The 16,387-nt window shown below is 38.0% G+C and overlaps 1 protein-coding gene across 9 annotated transcripts in view; it reads left to right on the top strand.

Annotated features, from left to right (window-relative positions):
- Window positions 1–16,387, top strand: part of CDON (cell adhesion associated, oncogene regulated) — a 97,410-nt gene that overhangs the window by 36,150 nt on the left and 44,873 nt on the right. For all 9 annotated transcript variants that reach the window (XR_008551066.1, XM_037505572.2, XM_037505570.2 and 6 more), the window contains exons 3-8: window positions 884–1,156; window positions 2,419–2,565; window positions 3,992–4,135; window positions 4,816–5,103; window positions 6,311–6,580; window positions 11,815–12,168. Coding sequence is in view for 8 of the 9 variants with exons in the window: in XM_037505572.2 (XP_037361469.1) it covers window positions 884–1,156; window positions 2,419–2,565; window positions 3,992–4,135; window positions 4,816–5,103; window positions 6,311–6,580; window positions 11,815–12,168 (1,476 nt within the window). In the remaining variant the exon portion in view is untranslated. The remainder of the gene's footprint in view (window positions 1–883; window positions 1,157–2,418; window positions 2,566–3,991; window positions 4,136–4,815; window positions 5,104–6,310; window positions 6,581–11,814; window positions 12,169–16,387) is intronic.

Below are 16,387 nucleotides of genomic sequence, written 5' to 3'. Positions count from 1 at the left end.
GGTTTAATGGTTTATGCTTTTGTTTTGCTAAACATAAAATTCAGATTCAGTTAAGAGATACATTTCTCTTAATCTTTATTTTTGATTAACTATCCTATAAAAGTAGATCCAACAATTTATTGATTTTTTTCCTTTTAACCATTTTATTCCACCAAATCAACAGTATTCCTGTCCCTTCCCCCACTTTTTGGATGGAGGAGGGTGATCTGTTTTGATATTTCAGTGTAAGAACCCCCACCCAAGTTTTGGAGGAACAGACATAACAAATGAAACTATTCCAAACATCACAAAATTTTGTTTTAAGACTGAGTACCCTATTTAGCCTTACATCCCAAAATGTATGGACTTTGTATGGCTTCCTAAATTTCTGGTGCTGCTTTCTTTAAACTTGAACATTATTTTCTATTAAAGAGAAGTGGTAAAGAAGTACTATAACCTTTTTTTTATAGAATAATTTGCTCTTAAAGTCAAATCTTGTTGGTAATAGAGCAGAGAATTCTTTTTATTTTGAAAGTCATCTTTACTCTTTCAGATTCTTAGCTTCTGTTTCTTAAAAGCTTCTTAAAAGAGCAATTTATTATTTTTCATTTATAGAATTGGTATTTTGTCTAACTCATATCATAAGTATTCTCACCTATTTTACCCTCATTGTTAAGTCCTTGGTTAACTTGCTGCCTTTTGTTCTCCCAAAATGGACTTGTAAGAATGTTCCTAGAACTTTTATAACCGTTAAGAACCATAACATACATAGATAAAATAAGGGGGGATTGTCTTTAGTGAGTAAAGATTCAGATGAAATGCATTTAATGTGCTCTTTTTTCTCTCCCTTTCTCTCCCCTTTTCTCCCCCACCCCTTTTGCACATGGGGAATGTTCCCTTGTAGACTTGGCACCTTACTTCATTTCTGAGCCGCTGTCTGCTGTCCAGAAAGCTGGAGGATCTGTAGTACTACATTGTTCTGCCAAACCTGTGACTACTCATATCTCATGGTTGCATAATGGAAAAAGATTGGATAGAAACATGGAACAGATTAAGATTCATCAGGAGACTTTGACTATCCTTTCTCTTAACCCCTCCCTTGTGGGTTACTACCAGTGCATCGCCAACAATAGTGTGGGTGCAATTGTGAGCCGCCCTGCAACAGTATCCATTGCAGGTGAGTTAAATTTGGTCCCTGTTACATATGCTTTCCCCTGAAATCAGTTAGTGTTTACAGTTTTTGAATAGTAGGAGGAACATAGGCTTTAGAGTAAACACATAGGGGCATTCTCATTCCAGCTTTTACTTTGTCTTTGTTTAACTTGGGGAAATGTACTTGAACCTCTGTGAGCCTAGCGTAGTGACTGCATGGGATATGGGAATGATTTTTTTCATAACAAGGACAGCTTTCTAATATGAGATCTGAATTTCTTTGCTTAAAAGTCCTTAATTTTGACAACAAAAAAATTGCTGTTGTCTACTTTGACACTCCATTATTTCGTGTACTTTTTTATCTTTCTTTCACATTGAATTGTTTTATTTGCCTTGATTACTGAGTGATTTTAATTTATTTAATTGAAACCAGGCTAAAGAAGCAGGGGGAAAAACTGACTGTAAAGAAAGGAATGTTGAGTATTGAACTTATGGAAGATCTGGAATGCGTGGTTTTCTTAGTAAGTTTGAGCCATCTGCCTTTCAAACGATGATGGCTTCCAGTAATGGAAAACTTCTTTGTAAGGGCACCCCTATTTACAGAACAAATCTGGATTCCCCAGGAGTAGTGAGTTTGTCATAACTGAGAAGAGTAAATGTTTTTGTAGAGCTGTGACCCATGGACAGCTGCAAGACACACACTGGCAGGCTGAGCTCCTCGTGTCAGTCTGCTGAATTCTTTAGCATTGGAGATAATAAAGGGCCCTCCTTGCAGGCTCCATCTGTAGTAAACTTCAACTGAGGAGAGTTAAGACCTAGGTAGTATATTCAGATAATTCTTACCAAGCATTGCTTTGTTTTTCGACGTGCTAGTTTATTCCCATAAATCACTGCAACTGAGTAGCTACAAAAGGAATAAAGATGCTTAGGCAAAGTGAGTTTTGATGAAGGGCTGAGTTGAAAGGGTTTATCTTGACAGCGTAGGAGCAATTAAGTTTTATAGTTCTTCCTAAGGTTTTAAGAACAGTGGCCTTTCTTATAATCTCCTTGTAGTGTTGACTTCTGGAAAAGAGTGCCAGGATTTGGCTCCAGTCCTCAGCCACGCCACCTCTACCTCACCTGCTTTCTAAGATAAAAAGATCATGCAACTCTCTGAACTGGGATTAGCTGCCCAACCACCATGCTGCAGATGTTGTTTCTAGTTTAAATTTCCTTTGGTAGAGTTCAAATTTCCATGTATTTATTTATCTGCTTATTTGCTTACTTCTACCTACTTCTTTATTTTAGTTCTTGGTGATTTTGGTTCATCAACAAAGCCTGTTATTACAGCAGAAGAAAAAAGCACTGGTTTCATTGGCTGCAGGGTACCAGAGAGTAACCCCAAAGCTGAGGTGCGCTATAAAATCCGGGGAAAATGGCTGAAACATTCCACAGGTGAGATTTTTTATAAAATGCCAGTGGTACCCCCAGAACAAACTCTCTAAGCTCCGTGTGCCAGGGACTCTGGATACAAAAAAAATACCTAAGATATATTGTGGCTGCTCTCAGAAGTCAAGTGGAGAGACTAGAGCAAATGGTTACAGTGTAGAAATGATTTCAGTCTCACACCACCAGGACTCACTTTCTCAGTCCCCTGGTGTCAGATATCATGTCCTCATCCTGGAGAAGACTGCCCCTCCCTGATGTCCGCAGCAGTATGCCTTGCTGTCTGATGTCCCCTTTATTCAGCTTTACCCCTCCGCAAAGCATTGTGTTATGTATTTTTCTGTTTGCATGTTTGTTAATTATCCATTTCTCTTGCCACCCACATTCCCTGCACGAGGCAGCTGGCTGCTCAAGGGCAGGGCCTTTGATTTCTTCATTGCTGTATTACCTATACCCTGGCCATACAGGGCCTTCGTGACAGGAAATAGGCACTCAGGACTTAATGTTGGGGAAAAAAATAAATGAATGACAGGTAATCAGAGAGGCTTGTGCAGTGAGTGGTCTGTTGCCAAAGTGTTTCTGATGGGTTTAATATTTTCACTTGAGTAGTTTCCCCTTTATCTGAGACGGTTATATTCCAAGACCCCAGTGGAAGCCTGAAACTGTGGATAACACTGAACCCTTCCTATACTGTGATTTTCCTACATGAAATTTATGAATTAGGCACAATAAGAGATTAACAGCAACTAATAATGAAATGAACAATCATGACAGTACACTGTAATAAAGTTATATGATGGGTTATCTCAAAGTTACTGCATATACAATTTTTTTTTAAGATTTATTTATTTATGCATACAAGAGCTGGGGTATAGGCCAGGGTTGATTACAGTTAACTGAGAATGGAAAAGCAAAACCATGGATGAGGGGAGGAGGGAGTGGGATGTTACTACTGACTTCTTTCCTGTCTTAATATTCCCTTTCCTTCATTTAATGACTTTTCCTGGATTGTATCTTTGCTGCTAGTTTTATGCCTAAATTATTTTTTAAAGATTTATTTATTTATTTGTTTGTTTATTTATTTATTTATTTATTTATACAAGCACTGGGTACAGTTAGAAGCGCGGGAGGGTGAGAGAATTCACCAGAGCCAGAGCGGGGAACAGAACAGGCAGACTGATGAAATACACTGCTGAGGGGAGCAGCGGGCGGCAGGAGAGGTCTGTGCGCCATGTGGGACACTCGAGGTGGCCGGGGATCGAACCGGTGCTGCAGAGGCCGCGGGCAGCCTTGCAGTCCAGTGCTCAACCGCTGCGCCACCAGGGGAGGCCCTTTATGCCTAAATTTAAAGCATAGCTATCAACCTTTGTTGCTTTTAGTAGTGTTGATGTCCTTCATGAAGAGAGGCCTTAATCATATTCCCTTCCTTCCTCAGAAAATTACTTGATCCTTCCATCAGGAAATCTTCAGATTTTGAATGTATCTTTAGAGGACAAAGGATCATATAAATGTGCAGCTTTTAATCCTGTCACACATGAATTAAAAGTTGAACCCATTGGCCAAAAGCTCCTTGTGAGTCGTAAGTATTTGGGAGAATAATGGTAACGAGGAAGGGTTCTTGAAAGCATTCCTGATCGAGAAGCTGGGAAATAAACAGTTCATTTTTTTCAGGTTTTGTGTATCATAAGGAAGTCTTACAAAAAATCAAATACGTAAATACATTATGCAATAGTATTACATGTGTTTTAAAAATATAGTGAGTTTTTAGAAGGGCATATTGGTCAAGATGACAAGTGGAAAACTTTGTTGCATTGCTCAATAAAAAGAATTAATAGAGAAAATATTATGGCAATCAAATGATAGCTAACTGAATTATGAAAAATATATTTGTTCTCTATCGCAGATATGATAATAGTGATAGCTGAGTTTTGGATGATGGTAGTTGAGTTGAGGTAACACCATAAAAAAGTATTTGTTTACAAGTACCTCTACTTGCGGAGAAACTGCTCATTCAGAAGCCCCTAATTCTCAACTCAAAATGGTTTAGCTACTGAGAGCGTGAAGAAGTATAACAGCACCTGATAGCGTAAAGAAGTGCATATTGGTATATAAAATAAAAAAATAATAATAATTTTTTAAAAAGCAAAAAAAAAAAAGAAGTGTATATTGGAAAATGGGAAGGCTCAATGCTTTGTTAAGGGAGAGATTGGAAGAGAATACCTATTAATAGTATTTTTTCTGTTTACCCTTTTTTTTCAGGCGCATCTTCAGATCATTTTCACATTCTTCATCCCACCCTCCCACAGACATTAGCTGTTCTTTCTCACAGCCCTGTCACCCTGGAGTGTGTGGTGAGCGGAGTCCCAGGCTCTCAGGTGTTCTGGCTGAAGGACGGTCAGGATGCTGTGCTCGGAAGCAACTGGAGGAGGTTGTATTCTCATCTTGCCACTGATAGCATTGACCCAGCAGACTCTGGGAACTATTCCTGTATGGTGGGAAACAAGTCTGGAAACGTGAAACATGTCACTTACATGGTTAATGTGCTTGGTAAGATGCTACTGATTAATATTTTTCAAGTCAGGCTATTTTCCTGGTCTAACTGATGTTTGAATGGAAAATCCATTTGTGAAATATGAATGAAATAATGATTATCTAGAAATATCTACAAGCTTCATTTTTCTAAAGGATGGATCAGTGAGGCTGTATTTCTTGTAGGCACAGAACATTTCACTTGGGATGTGCTTGGGAACCTCACCCCCAAGTTGATGACATGACTCAGATCTTGTTCGTATTTCTTCATGACATGGAGAAGAGAGATTAGAAACCAACAGAAGGGAAGAGGCTGAATCAGTGTGTAGTACTGACTTATAACTAAGACAGAATACTGACTAGAAAATTTCATCTCAAAAAGAAATCTTTCCTTTGATTTTCTGTTTTGGAATATTTTTACCTATATTCAGCTTATAAAGAATTGCACCCCCATTTCTGTATATGTTCTTTATATCTTCTTTTAGCTACTTATCTCACTGTCATTTGTAGCATGATATGTGTTCTTTATCAGAACAGATTTTTGTGAAAAACAAAAAATGGGTAGTAAGTTGTTTCATAGTAAATATGGTTTTATAAACTTTCTGCATTTTTTTTACAATGACTTGATGTATATAAGTATGTGGCAAGTAGACTTTAAACTTTAATGATAAGTTTAACATGCATAATCATTTCATTTGGGCTTGTTTTGTATGCCAGTGCAGGATGTACTTAGTGTAAATAACAAAAAACTTCTAAAGGAAGTTTTTTGCCTAGTGTACACCTAACGTCAAAGCAGCGTTGACGAGGAAAAGAATTCAGTCTCTGAATAGTTCAGTCTCTTCTTTAGTTTTGGTTCATGTGTACTGTGAAATCCAGGGAAACTATTACTTTCTTTAAAACCAATCACCTGAGACAAATGCTAAAAGAAACCATGTTTATTTGTGGTTGTGTATGTACTCCTGTGTGTTGGGGGAGTTGAGTGGGTAGAGAGAGCTATAAAAATACACTGTGACATACTAGTAACATATGGTTTATCCTCCTAGAGGAAAGTTGAAATACATTTTTAATTTTTTCTTAATGACCACAGCAGATGGGAGAATGTGAGTAAACAATACAATTTGGTTTCAACTAGTAGTTATGGGTAGAGAGATTTTTATATGACTTGTGTGATAATTTAAAAAGTACATCTTGAGGTCTAGCGTTTGATTTATATGCTTTCTTTCAGAGCGTGCTTCAATTTCTAAAGGACTGCAGGAGCAGAGAGCATCTCTGGGTGCCACCGTGCTGTTTACTTGTGATATACATGGGAACCCTGCCCCCAACCACACTTGGTTTCATAACGCCCTGCCCATTCAACCTTCCCCAAGGCATCTAATTGCAGGAGATGGCCTGAAAATCAGTGGTGTTACCATGGAAGATTCTGGGTTGTATCAGTGTGTAGCAGATAACGGGATTGGATTTATGCAGTCTACTGGGAGACTTGAAATTGAAAAAGGTAGGCTTTTAGGCCATGTAATCTTAGGAAATTTTACTATGCAGATAAACTTTTATGGTGTTAAAAACTAAATTACTTTTGCTAAAGAAAAATAACACCATCACCATAACAGAATTGTGTTCATTTTCCATATTCCTTTCTAGTTGCAGCAGGGCATTTCCATGAAAAGGCCACCATATTTAATCAAGTTCAATAAATTAAAAAAAAAATTTTCAGCAGGTATGACACAGTTTAAAAGTAAAATTCTCTCATTCCTATTCCCCAGACAGCCAGATATCTCTTTAATTAGCTTCTCGAATGTCCTTGTGTGTGCATATATAATCTCTTATACACAACGTGTGTGCATTTAATAACTAAATATATGTATTTTTAACATAACTAGTAGTAGCGTTCTTTACTTTGAATTTCTCACTTAACATATGTCTTGGAGATCTCCCATAGATCCATTAAAGAGTATTTTTGTTTCTTTTTTCAAAAATGGTTGCTTAATCTTTGCCAATCTGATAGGTTAAAAACAAGAACCCTTTCATTTATATTTCTTCGATTATGAGTGAATTTGGACATCTTTTCATGTTTATGAGCCATTTGAATTTGTTTTCCTGTATATTAACTGTTCATTTTAAAAATTAGGTTATTGGTTATTTTTTTCTTAATGATTTGTAGGATTTTTTAAAATATATTAGAGAAACTAATCTTTTGTGTATGAGTTATGTTATTTAAGATTTCAGAGAATCAATATGATACAGACCAATTCTGTGACCTTAATATAATGGATTTAGAAACTAATAATAAAAAATACTTTTAAATCACCATATATTCAAAACTTAAAAATAAATAGGACATAATAAATAGAAGGGCAGAAATTAATTAAATAGAAAATAAAGATAAACAGAGAACATCAGAAAAAATAAAAGCTAGTTCTTTGTAAAGGCTAGTAAAATGGTCATATATTTGGCAAAACACAAACAATATTAGGAATAAGAAGGTACTATAATTCCATGTCTTGTAAAGATTAAAAACAATAAGATATGACTATGGTAAATTTTATGCCAATAATTTACAAACACAGACAGAAATGGAAACATTATTAGAAAAACTATAACTCAGTAAAACTCACTTAAAATAAATAAATAAACCTGAATAAGCCTATGTTTATGAGGGAAACTGATTAGGAGTTAAAAAATCTTCTCACAAAGAAAACACCAGGCCAGATGGCTTTATGACTAGTTTAGCCAACACACCACTCCAAATAATACACAGACTCTTCCAAAGAAAAGGAAAAAATGGAAATTCTACAGTCAGTATAATTTGGGTTCCAAAATCACAAAAGAATGGTATATGAAAAAGGAAAATAAAGGACCGGTCTCATTTATGAATGTAAGTGCAAAAAATCCTAAATAAAATAATAGCAAGCCATCAATCTATCAAAAAGAAAATATATCTTAATTAAGGAGTTATTACAGGAATCAATCAAAAAGCTTAATCAGAAAATTTAAAACCATTCATAGTGTTTATTGAAAAAAAAGGAGAAAAACAATATTATTCTCTCACTAGAAGTAGAAAAACAATTCAACTTAATTCAGTATCCATGTAGACAGTGTTAGAAAAATGGAATAGAACTTAATGAAGAGTATCTAACAAAAACTTAACGAAAAAAAAATTTAAAAGTGAAATATTGGGGGTATTCCCTTTAAAATATCTTTTCTTCATCATCATACTGGAGAGTCTGACCAGCGCAGAATAAAAATAAAAAGAAATAAAAGATATAAGGATAAAATTGAAAGAAACTAAATTATTATTAGTTTACAACTGCTATGATTGTCAATATAGAGAAACCTCAATCGTTTGCTGGCAAACTCTTATATCTCAGTGAAGACCAGTAAAGAATCAGTAGCCTTTCTATAGGCCAGTATACTGGCTAGATTTTTCTAGAGAAACAAAGCCAATGTATATAAGATATACCTAGGAGGAGATTTATTATAGGAACTGGTCAAATGGTTATAGAGGTCAGGAAGTCCCATGGTCTGCTCTGTGCAGGGTAGGAAAGCAGAAAAGCCAATGGCATGGTTCAGTTGTTGGGGGTAGGGAGGAAGGAAGCTGATGGTATAAGTCTGAACCTAAGTCTTAAAGCCAGAAAATCAGGAGTGCTAATGTCCTTTGGGCAGGAAAAAAATGGCTCAACTCAAGGAAAGAGAGACAGATAGACAGACAGACAGAAGGGAGCAATGGAGAGAGAGAGAATGAGAATTCTCCCTTACTCCACATCTTTGTTCTTTTGAGGTCCTCAACAGATTAGATGGTACCCATCTACGTTGGGAAGGACGTAGAATGAATTATCAGTTCATGGATACCAGAATTCAGTACTACACAGTTATCAATACTTTCCAGAAATTTTCTGTAGAGTCTTGCAACTCCAATTAAAATCCCATCAGAACATTTTGAGGACCTTGACAAACTGATTCTAAAATTTATATCAATGATCAAGGACTAAGTAGAGCTAAGATACTCTTAAAAAAAGAAGAAAAAGACTGTAGGGGACTTCCTTATCAGATAGTAGAATGTATAAAACAATCTCTCGTGATTACACTATTCTATTGGTGCAGGAACAGAAATATAGACTCTTGGAATAAGACAGATTCTGCCAAAAAGACATTTGCCCATAAGAACTTGGTGTAGGTGGCACTGCAGGTCACCCAAAGGAGGATATCCATTTCAAGTTTTAATATGGGGTAACTGATTATCAAAATGGAGAAAATAATGAAATCATAGTTCTCATACTATATACAAAGATTAAGTAGGGAGGCAATATGAATATGAAAGGCAAAATGGAAAATTTTTGAAGAAAATATAGGAGAATAAATGATCTGAGTAAAACTTTTTAACAATACATTTTCAAAAGCCTAACTTTAGGGCCTCCCCGGCGGTGCAGCAGGTTGAGCACAGCACTGTGAAGCTGTCTGCAGCCTCTGCAGCATGGGTTTGATTCCCAGCCCGCCAGGGAGCTACCCACATGGCGTGGCAGACCTCTCCTGTCTCACCTGCTGCTGCCCTCAGCAGTGTCTTCGGTCCGTCTGCCTGTTTTGCTTCCCGCTCTGTGTCTCACCCTCCCACACCTCTGGCCTATACCCCAGGCCTTGTATAAACAAACAAACAAAAAAATCTTTACAAAAAAAAAAACCCTGACTTTTAAAAAAGATTGATATGAATAGACTAAAACTCAAACATCCTCGTTATTATAACATACTAATAAAAAATTAAAAGTAATAAACTGGGTGAAGCTCTAGTAACATATATAACTAACAAAAGAACAATACCTGTATCTAGTATCCACAAACAACTCTGAATCATTACAAGAAAGATAAACGGCCTAATAGAAAAATGGACAAAAAGGAGGAGGGATTTTGATTTTTACTTTATTATAATTAGTCTTTTTCCTGGTCCCTTATTTAGGTTTTCTAAATTTCTGCTATGAGTCAGACCATCCAGTATTTTTCTTTTTCTTTCTGGCTTATTTTGCTGAGCATGATCCCTTCCAGCTCCATCCATGTTGCTGCAAATTGCATGTGTTTATCTTTTTTGATTGCTGAGTAATATTCCATTGTGTATATGCATACATTGTGCAAAAATGAAAAATGATGTAAAAAATATATAAAATAAAATAAAAGTAAAAAAATGGTACCAAGAAAAAAAAAAAAAGGAGGGAGCATGTGAGTGGCACACACTTGAAAAGATATTCAGCCTCATTAGTGCTCAGGAAATGCAGGCTCTGACCAGTGAGTCAGCATTTTGATACCTACTTACCTACTGAATGGGTAAAAATTCAGGAACCTGATGATGCTAAGTATTGATTACTTTTGTCAAACTTAGACCTGAAGGGAGATGGTTAAGTGAAATAAGCCTGAGTGGTGTATCTTACGTGGAATATAGAGAATTTAAACAAAGGGTCAGATAAAGCCACACTAATAACAAACCCTAGAACTCTGACTAGAGAACTGAGGCTACCAGAGTGGGGGAGAGGTGAGAACAGAGTGGCAGTGGGGCATAGTGGGGGGCAGTGGGGATGAACTGGGGTGCTCTGGTGGTGGGTGTGGGGTAGTAACTTGAAGGGGGAGATCGATCCTTCTAAAAACACAACAATATAAGGCAATGTTACTTTAATTCAGAAAACAAACAAACAAAAAAAAAACAGGAAGTAGGATCAGAGAAAGAAAATTGCTGGAGAAAATGTCATTTGTAATCAATATTCTAGCATAGGTGCACTTAGCAATTGGTGCTAGTTCAGTCTCGAAACAAAAATAACCTCCATATACGTGGTAAGGAATATGTTTACTCAATTTCATTCAGAACAGGTTTTCTCTGAGGCTTTTTATCATCAGATCTACTTACCTCCCTCAACAAATTGACTATTTTTGTGAAAGAATCTTGTTTAGTTTTCTGCTCCTTTACACCCTTTTGTTAAAGTCTCAGGTTTTGGCTTCACATGTTCTGTGTTTACAGTGATCAGCTGCATGTAGGATAGCTATGGGAACCTCTTGACAGTTGCCTTTCTGTGCATTCCTTTCTTTCTGAAGGGCAGGAACCCGTGTGGGAAATGTCTAGGAGCCCATAACTATGAAATACTCTTTTATTGATTATTGTACTTGGTGAAAATTGCGAAGTGAACTAACAGGAAAGGGATTATCTTTGTTCTCCTCATCATAGTGGCCCCCTTATCCTTGGGGGGATGTGTTCTGAGACCCCCAGATGATGCCTGAAACTGCAGACTGTACCGAGTACTCTACATGCTGTTTTTCCTACACATACGTGATAGTTTAACATATCAATCAGTTTAAGATCTCAAGAACAGCCGTACTAAAATAGAACAATTATAACCATATACTGCAATAAAAATGAGGTGAATGTGGTCTCTCTCTGTCTCAGATTTTCTCATTATATGTATTTTTAGACTGTGGTTAACCACGGTTAAATGAAATCTCAGAACGTGAAACCATGGAGAAGGGAGACCACTACACTGTCATTACTGTATCATCCTTGCTCGTGACCTTTCAAACACTGATTTCAGGGGACGAATATGTCCACCACACTGTTAAGCGTGTAAAACACTGTTTAGAAGCACATGTATAAAAGGTTTCCAGATTGCTGCTTGCACGTGACACTGAGAACATTTACGTAGTAGGGTGAAATTATTTCTCATTGTGGATGAATGTTTTGTATGTGGATTACTTTCCCAACAGGCAGTGGACGGAAGCCAGTTATAATCACAGCACCAGCAAGTGTGAAGGTGGTGGATGGAGACTTCGTTACTTTGTCCTGCAATGCCACCGGGGTGCCTGTTCCAGTCATTCGTTGGTACGACAGGCATGGGTTGATAACCAGTCATCCGTCTCAAGTCCTCAGATCCAAATCCCGAAAATCACACTTACTGAGACCTGGGAGTGTGGACCTGGATCCTGTCTATTTTATCATGTCCCGGGCTGGCTCAAGCTCTCTGTATATCCAGACTGTCACTCAGGAGCACGCCGGGAAGTACATCTGCGAAGCTACCAACTCACATGGCACCACACGGTCAGAATCAGTCCTCACAGTTGGTGAGTTGCATTAGTGTTTTTCTCAGGTAAACAGTTTCCTTTGATTGTTGGGGATAAAGTTTGTTAACCTAGCAATCTCTAAATATGTATATATTTTTCTGATGAGCGTGAAATATATAAGCGTATTTTTGGTGATTTGGCCTTCCCTGAGCCTCCATCTCTATTTCTGATGTGTTTCTTTAATTTGTAGTTGTCATATAGAAAGTTCTCGTTTGGGAGCAAACCCCAAGATTTGACCTATTTTTGAGGTTAATGCTTTTGTGGTTTTCTAAGCTATTGAAAATGTCATTGCTGATATTTTCCAGGTGAGCCCTGGATAAGCATTCAAAGTCTAAAATTGGCTTTCATTAAGGATGTAGTCATAGGACTGTCAAATATTACGTGTGTGTATCTCCCCTCCCATCTTATTAGTAGTTATTTTGCTAATGGAATGCATTTTATTAATTCTATTTTGCTGGTATTTGGTGATGGTGGCTTAAAAAATTTGTAAAATTTTTGAAGTATTCATGTATGGGATATTAATACAATTAAAATCAATTCAAATTTGACTTAAGTTTCATATTCAAACCTTATATCAACCTTTAGAGCAATGGTCCCAACACATAGTCAGTATTTATCATGTGGCAGGCTCAGTGTCATGGAGCAGTTGTACTGTCCTTAGTCTTGGCAGCTGGGGTCCCTGCCCTGAGCCTCTGAATTGGAGGGCTTCTTGTGACCCTCTTGTGCCTTGGTCCTCAGATACCACAGGTTAAAAAGTTCATGAGGGCAAAGGGCTGTGCTTACCTGGAGCTTGGAGCCCATGTTCTCCTTCTAGACAACAGGTGTGGGGCTGCAGAATTGCCTTTTATTACTTTACAGTCTTGCTCCACACAGGTCTTTCCCCAGGTCCATCCTCCAGAGTGTGGAACCCCTCACCACTGTGCAGGTGCCCTGAACTCACTAAAGGAGTGGCCATGGGAGCTCTTCGGCAAAGGTGTGATGATGAGCTAGACAGTTTGGATGTGTGCTCAGGTGTTTCCATTCACACGGGCACAAGGAGCTCTGGCTCTGGATGAAGCCAGAGGTAGGAAGAGAAGTGGGGAGGCCAGGGACTTTGTTATGTTCTTGTGATGCTCCCTGAGTGCCAGAGGTAGAGCATGTGGGCCCTGATGCTGAGGAGCTTTGTAGCCTGCATCAGGTGCCTCTGCTTATTTCCTCATTGGTGTGACAGGTATAATGAAGGTGGCTACTTGTGGGGCTGATTTAAGAATTTAAGGAGTAAAGTGCTTAGAATGGTATCTGGCAATAGAAAGCCTTCAATTACATCATAATTATTGCTAATTGTTTTTAGTTATTTTAACATGTATTATAATAATGATTTAATAATTATTAATACATCGTAGTGTATAGGGAAGAAAGAAATAGCCACTGATTGTAGTAACCTTAAGAATCCTCAAATGAAGGTAGTTGTATAAATCTATACAGATATGCGAATGTGTATGTTATGTTTATTCTGCCAAGCGAAAATAAGAGTGGCTCTGCTCAAAATTGTTAGCTAGAAGACAGGTGTCATGCAGGTGTTGTTTGGGTAACTTTTAGCTGAAGTGATTATTTTATGTAATTATAGAGTAGAAGGAGCCAAAGATATTACAGTAGTAGCTGATGGAACCAAATATTTTATCTAACTGCCTCGCTTGGAATATAAGCTATCTGAAGCCCTTAGAAAATACATAAAAAACTTCTTTAGATCTTCAAGATTCTCCCCTTCCAGGATTTTATGTCTTGATAAAGACCCTTTTTATTTATTTTTTAAAGATTTATTTATTTATTTATGCATACAAGAGCTGGGGTACAGGCCAGAGGTGTGTGTGGGGGGTGTGTGAGAGAGGATTCACCAGAGACAGAGTGGGGAACAGAACAGGCAGATCGACTGAAATACACTGCTGAGGGGAGCAGCAGGCGTGTCAGGAGAGGTCTGCTGCGCCATGTGGGTTGCTCCCTGGCTGGCCAGGAATCGAACTTGTGCTGCAGTGGCTGCGGACAGCCTCATAGGTTGCGTCTTAACCCTTGTGCCACCAGGGAGGCCCCAAGACCCTTTTTATTTATCAGGGGATAAATAACCCCATTAGCTGCATCCTACCTACATGGCCCTGCATTGGCTCTTGTTCATGCTGTATGATAATTAGGAAGATACAGCTGAATTTGTTAAAGCTCAGGCAGACTCTAACGGCCCATTTCTTTCTACAGGAAGTTGAGCCTTATTAAATTCTAGCATATTAATACCATTTACTTGGCTTATTGTGAAGGAGGCAGTAAGCAAGATTGGAGAGATGGCTCCTTGCCCAAAGCCCCTTCTTTCCAGAGACCTTGGGTTTTTGAGGTCCTGGATGTACACATGTTTGTAGAGAGAGTTGCAGCTCTTTATGGTGTTAATGGAAGTTGGCCTGGGTTTCCTGAGTAGTTTGAGATGGGAGTTGCTGGCATGAGTGGGCACAGATCTGGTTATATTCCCTGTTTAATTGGTTCCATTCAGTCATTCATTCGTTCCATTGCCATAGTTATAGTACTGAGCAAACTGGAGTTTTGTCAGCCTTTTATTGCAATTAAAAAAATCTTACTTTAAAAAATGCCAGATGTCTATTCTGACCATTTCACAGAGTTATTTTGAAGATAAATTGAGATAACATATGCGGAAAAACTTAAAAGCATTAATTTAATTTGTAAGTAGTGTCAAATTGAGTGTGAGTGCTTATATTAAATTATTGAGAGTTGGAGAGGAAAATTAATTGCAACCCCTTTTAAATACAAGTTACAGAGAAGTCTCCTTGCATTATAAATAACAGAAATGGAATTTTGATGCCCACAGAGCAGCCCCAGCTTTCACATCAACTTTTTCTCTTGCCTCTATATAAACTGAGGCATCGTGGTATTTTAAACTCTTCTAAAGCCAGATACCACATCCCAATGGTATCCTGTGCAGAGAATCTGTGAAACTTCCAGTGACAAAAAGGCTGTCCCACTACTCTAAGCCACAGCTAATTACCTCCACTTGCTGGAGTCCAGCTCTGCATTAGCAGCGCCGGCTCACCCCCGTCCACCCAGCCCAACTCTGACTCACTCCATAAACAGGCCTGTTCCAGGAGCAATGTTTTGAAGTTGTCTCAGTGAACTTCATTAGTTTTCTCCATTTTTTTTTTTTTTTTTTTTACTGGTTTCTTGCTTTCTTAGATGGAGATGCTTCTGGGACACCTTTTCCTTTTTTTAAACAGAGAACTGGCCTTACCCGGTTACTCCTGTTTTCTATTGCTTCTTTACTAAACTGTAGGAGTTCTCCTAAAAACACACCCACCTTTTACAGGAATCTGACTTCATTGTGGAAAAGAAACTGTAAGATTGTTTCCTCTGCTCTATTGCCCGACAAAAGTAGGCAGGAGTAGGAGACTTTTTGCTGCCAGTATTAAAAACACTGTTAGAGAAGCCAAGTTGTCAATTCTTAAATTTATTTTATTGTACTGGCAGTGTGTTTGTTTTCATAAATTGCTCTCATTTTTTCACTGTAGCACCCCTACACATTCTCCTGCCTATTATTGCTTAATATCTCAGAATCCTACCTCCTTCATCTGTAAAGTGACAGTATTACTCTCTACTAGAAATGTTTATTTTTTTTTAATTTTTTTTAAAGATTTATTTATTTATACAAGAACGGGGTATAGGCCAGATGCGTGGGAGGGTGAGAGGATTCACCAGAGACAGAGTGGAGAGCAGAACAGGCAGACTGACGAAACACACTGCTGAGGGGAGCAGCGGGCGCGACAGGAGAGGTTTGCTTTGCCATGTGGGATTCTTGCTGGCCAGGTGGCCAGGATCAAACCCATACTGCAGAGGCTGCAGACAGCTTCACAGAGTGGTGCTCTACCACCTGCACCACCAGGGAGGCCCATAGAAATGTTTAGAGAATTAAATGAGACTATGTTTATTAAGTATTTAACACAATGCTTGGCACAGATGTGCTCAATTTTTTTTTTCTGGATTATTTGATGCCTATTTATTTTTCTAGTGAAAATTATTTTTATCTTTGTCTCTTCTGTAGGCTTTGAGTAGTAAGTATTAAGGCTGTCTGCTTCTTTTACCTGTCTTCAGATTGGCACTTTCTTAACCTTCAGTTCGATCCAGAAGGACAGCTTGTTGGAAATAAGTAAACTCTCCTTTTGTCTTTGTGATCTTGTTTCATTTCTTGCCT

Source organism: Talpa occidentalis, unplaced genomic scaffold, assembly GCF_014898055.3.
Source record: "Talpa occidentalis isolate TD23 unplaced genomic scaffold, MPIMG_talOcc4v2.1 talOcc4.12, whole genome shotgun sequence".
Lineage (NCBI taxonomy): Eukaryota > Metazoa > Chordata > Mammalia > Eulipotyphla > Talpidae > Talpa > Talpa occidentalis.
The sequence above is the reverse complement of the archived record's forward strand: the minus strand, read 5'-3'. Positions and strand labels throughout refer to the sequence as shown.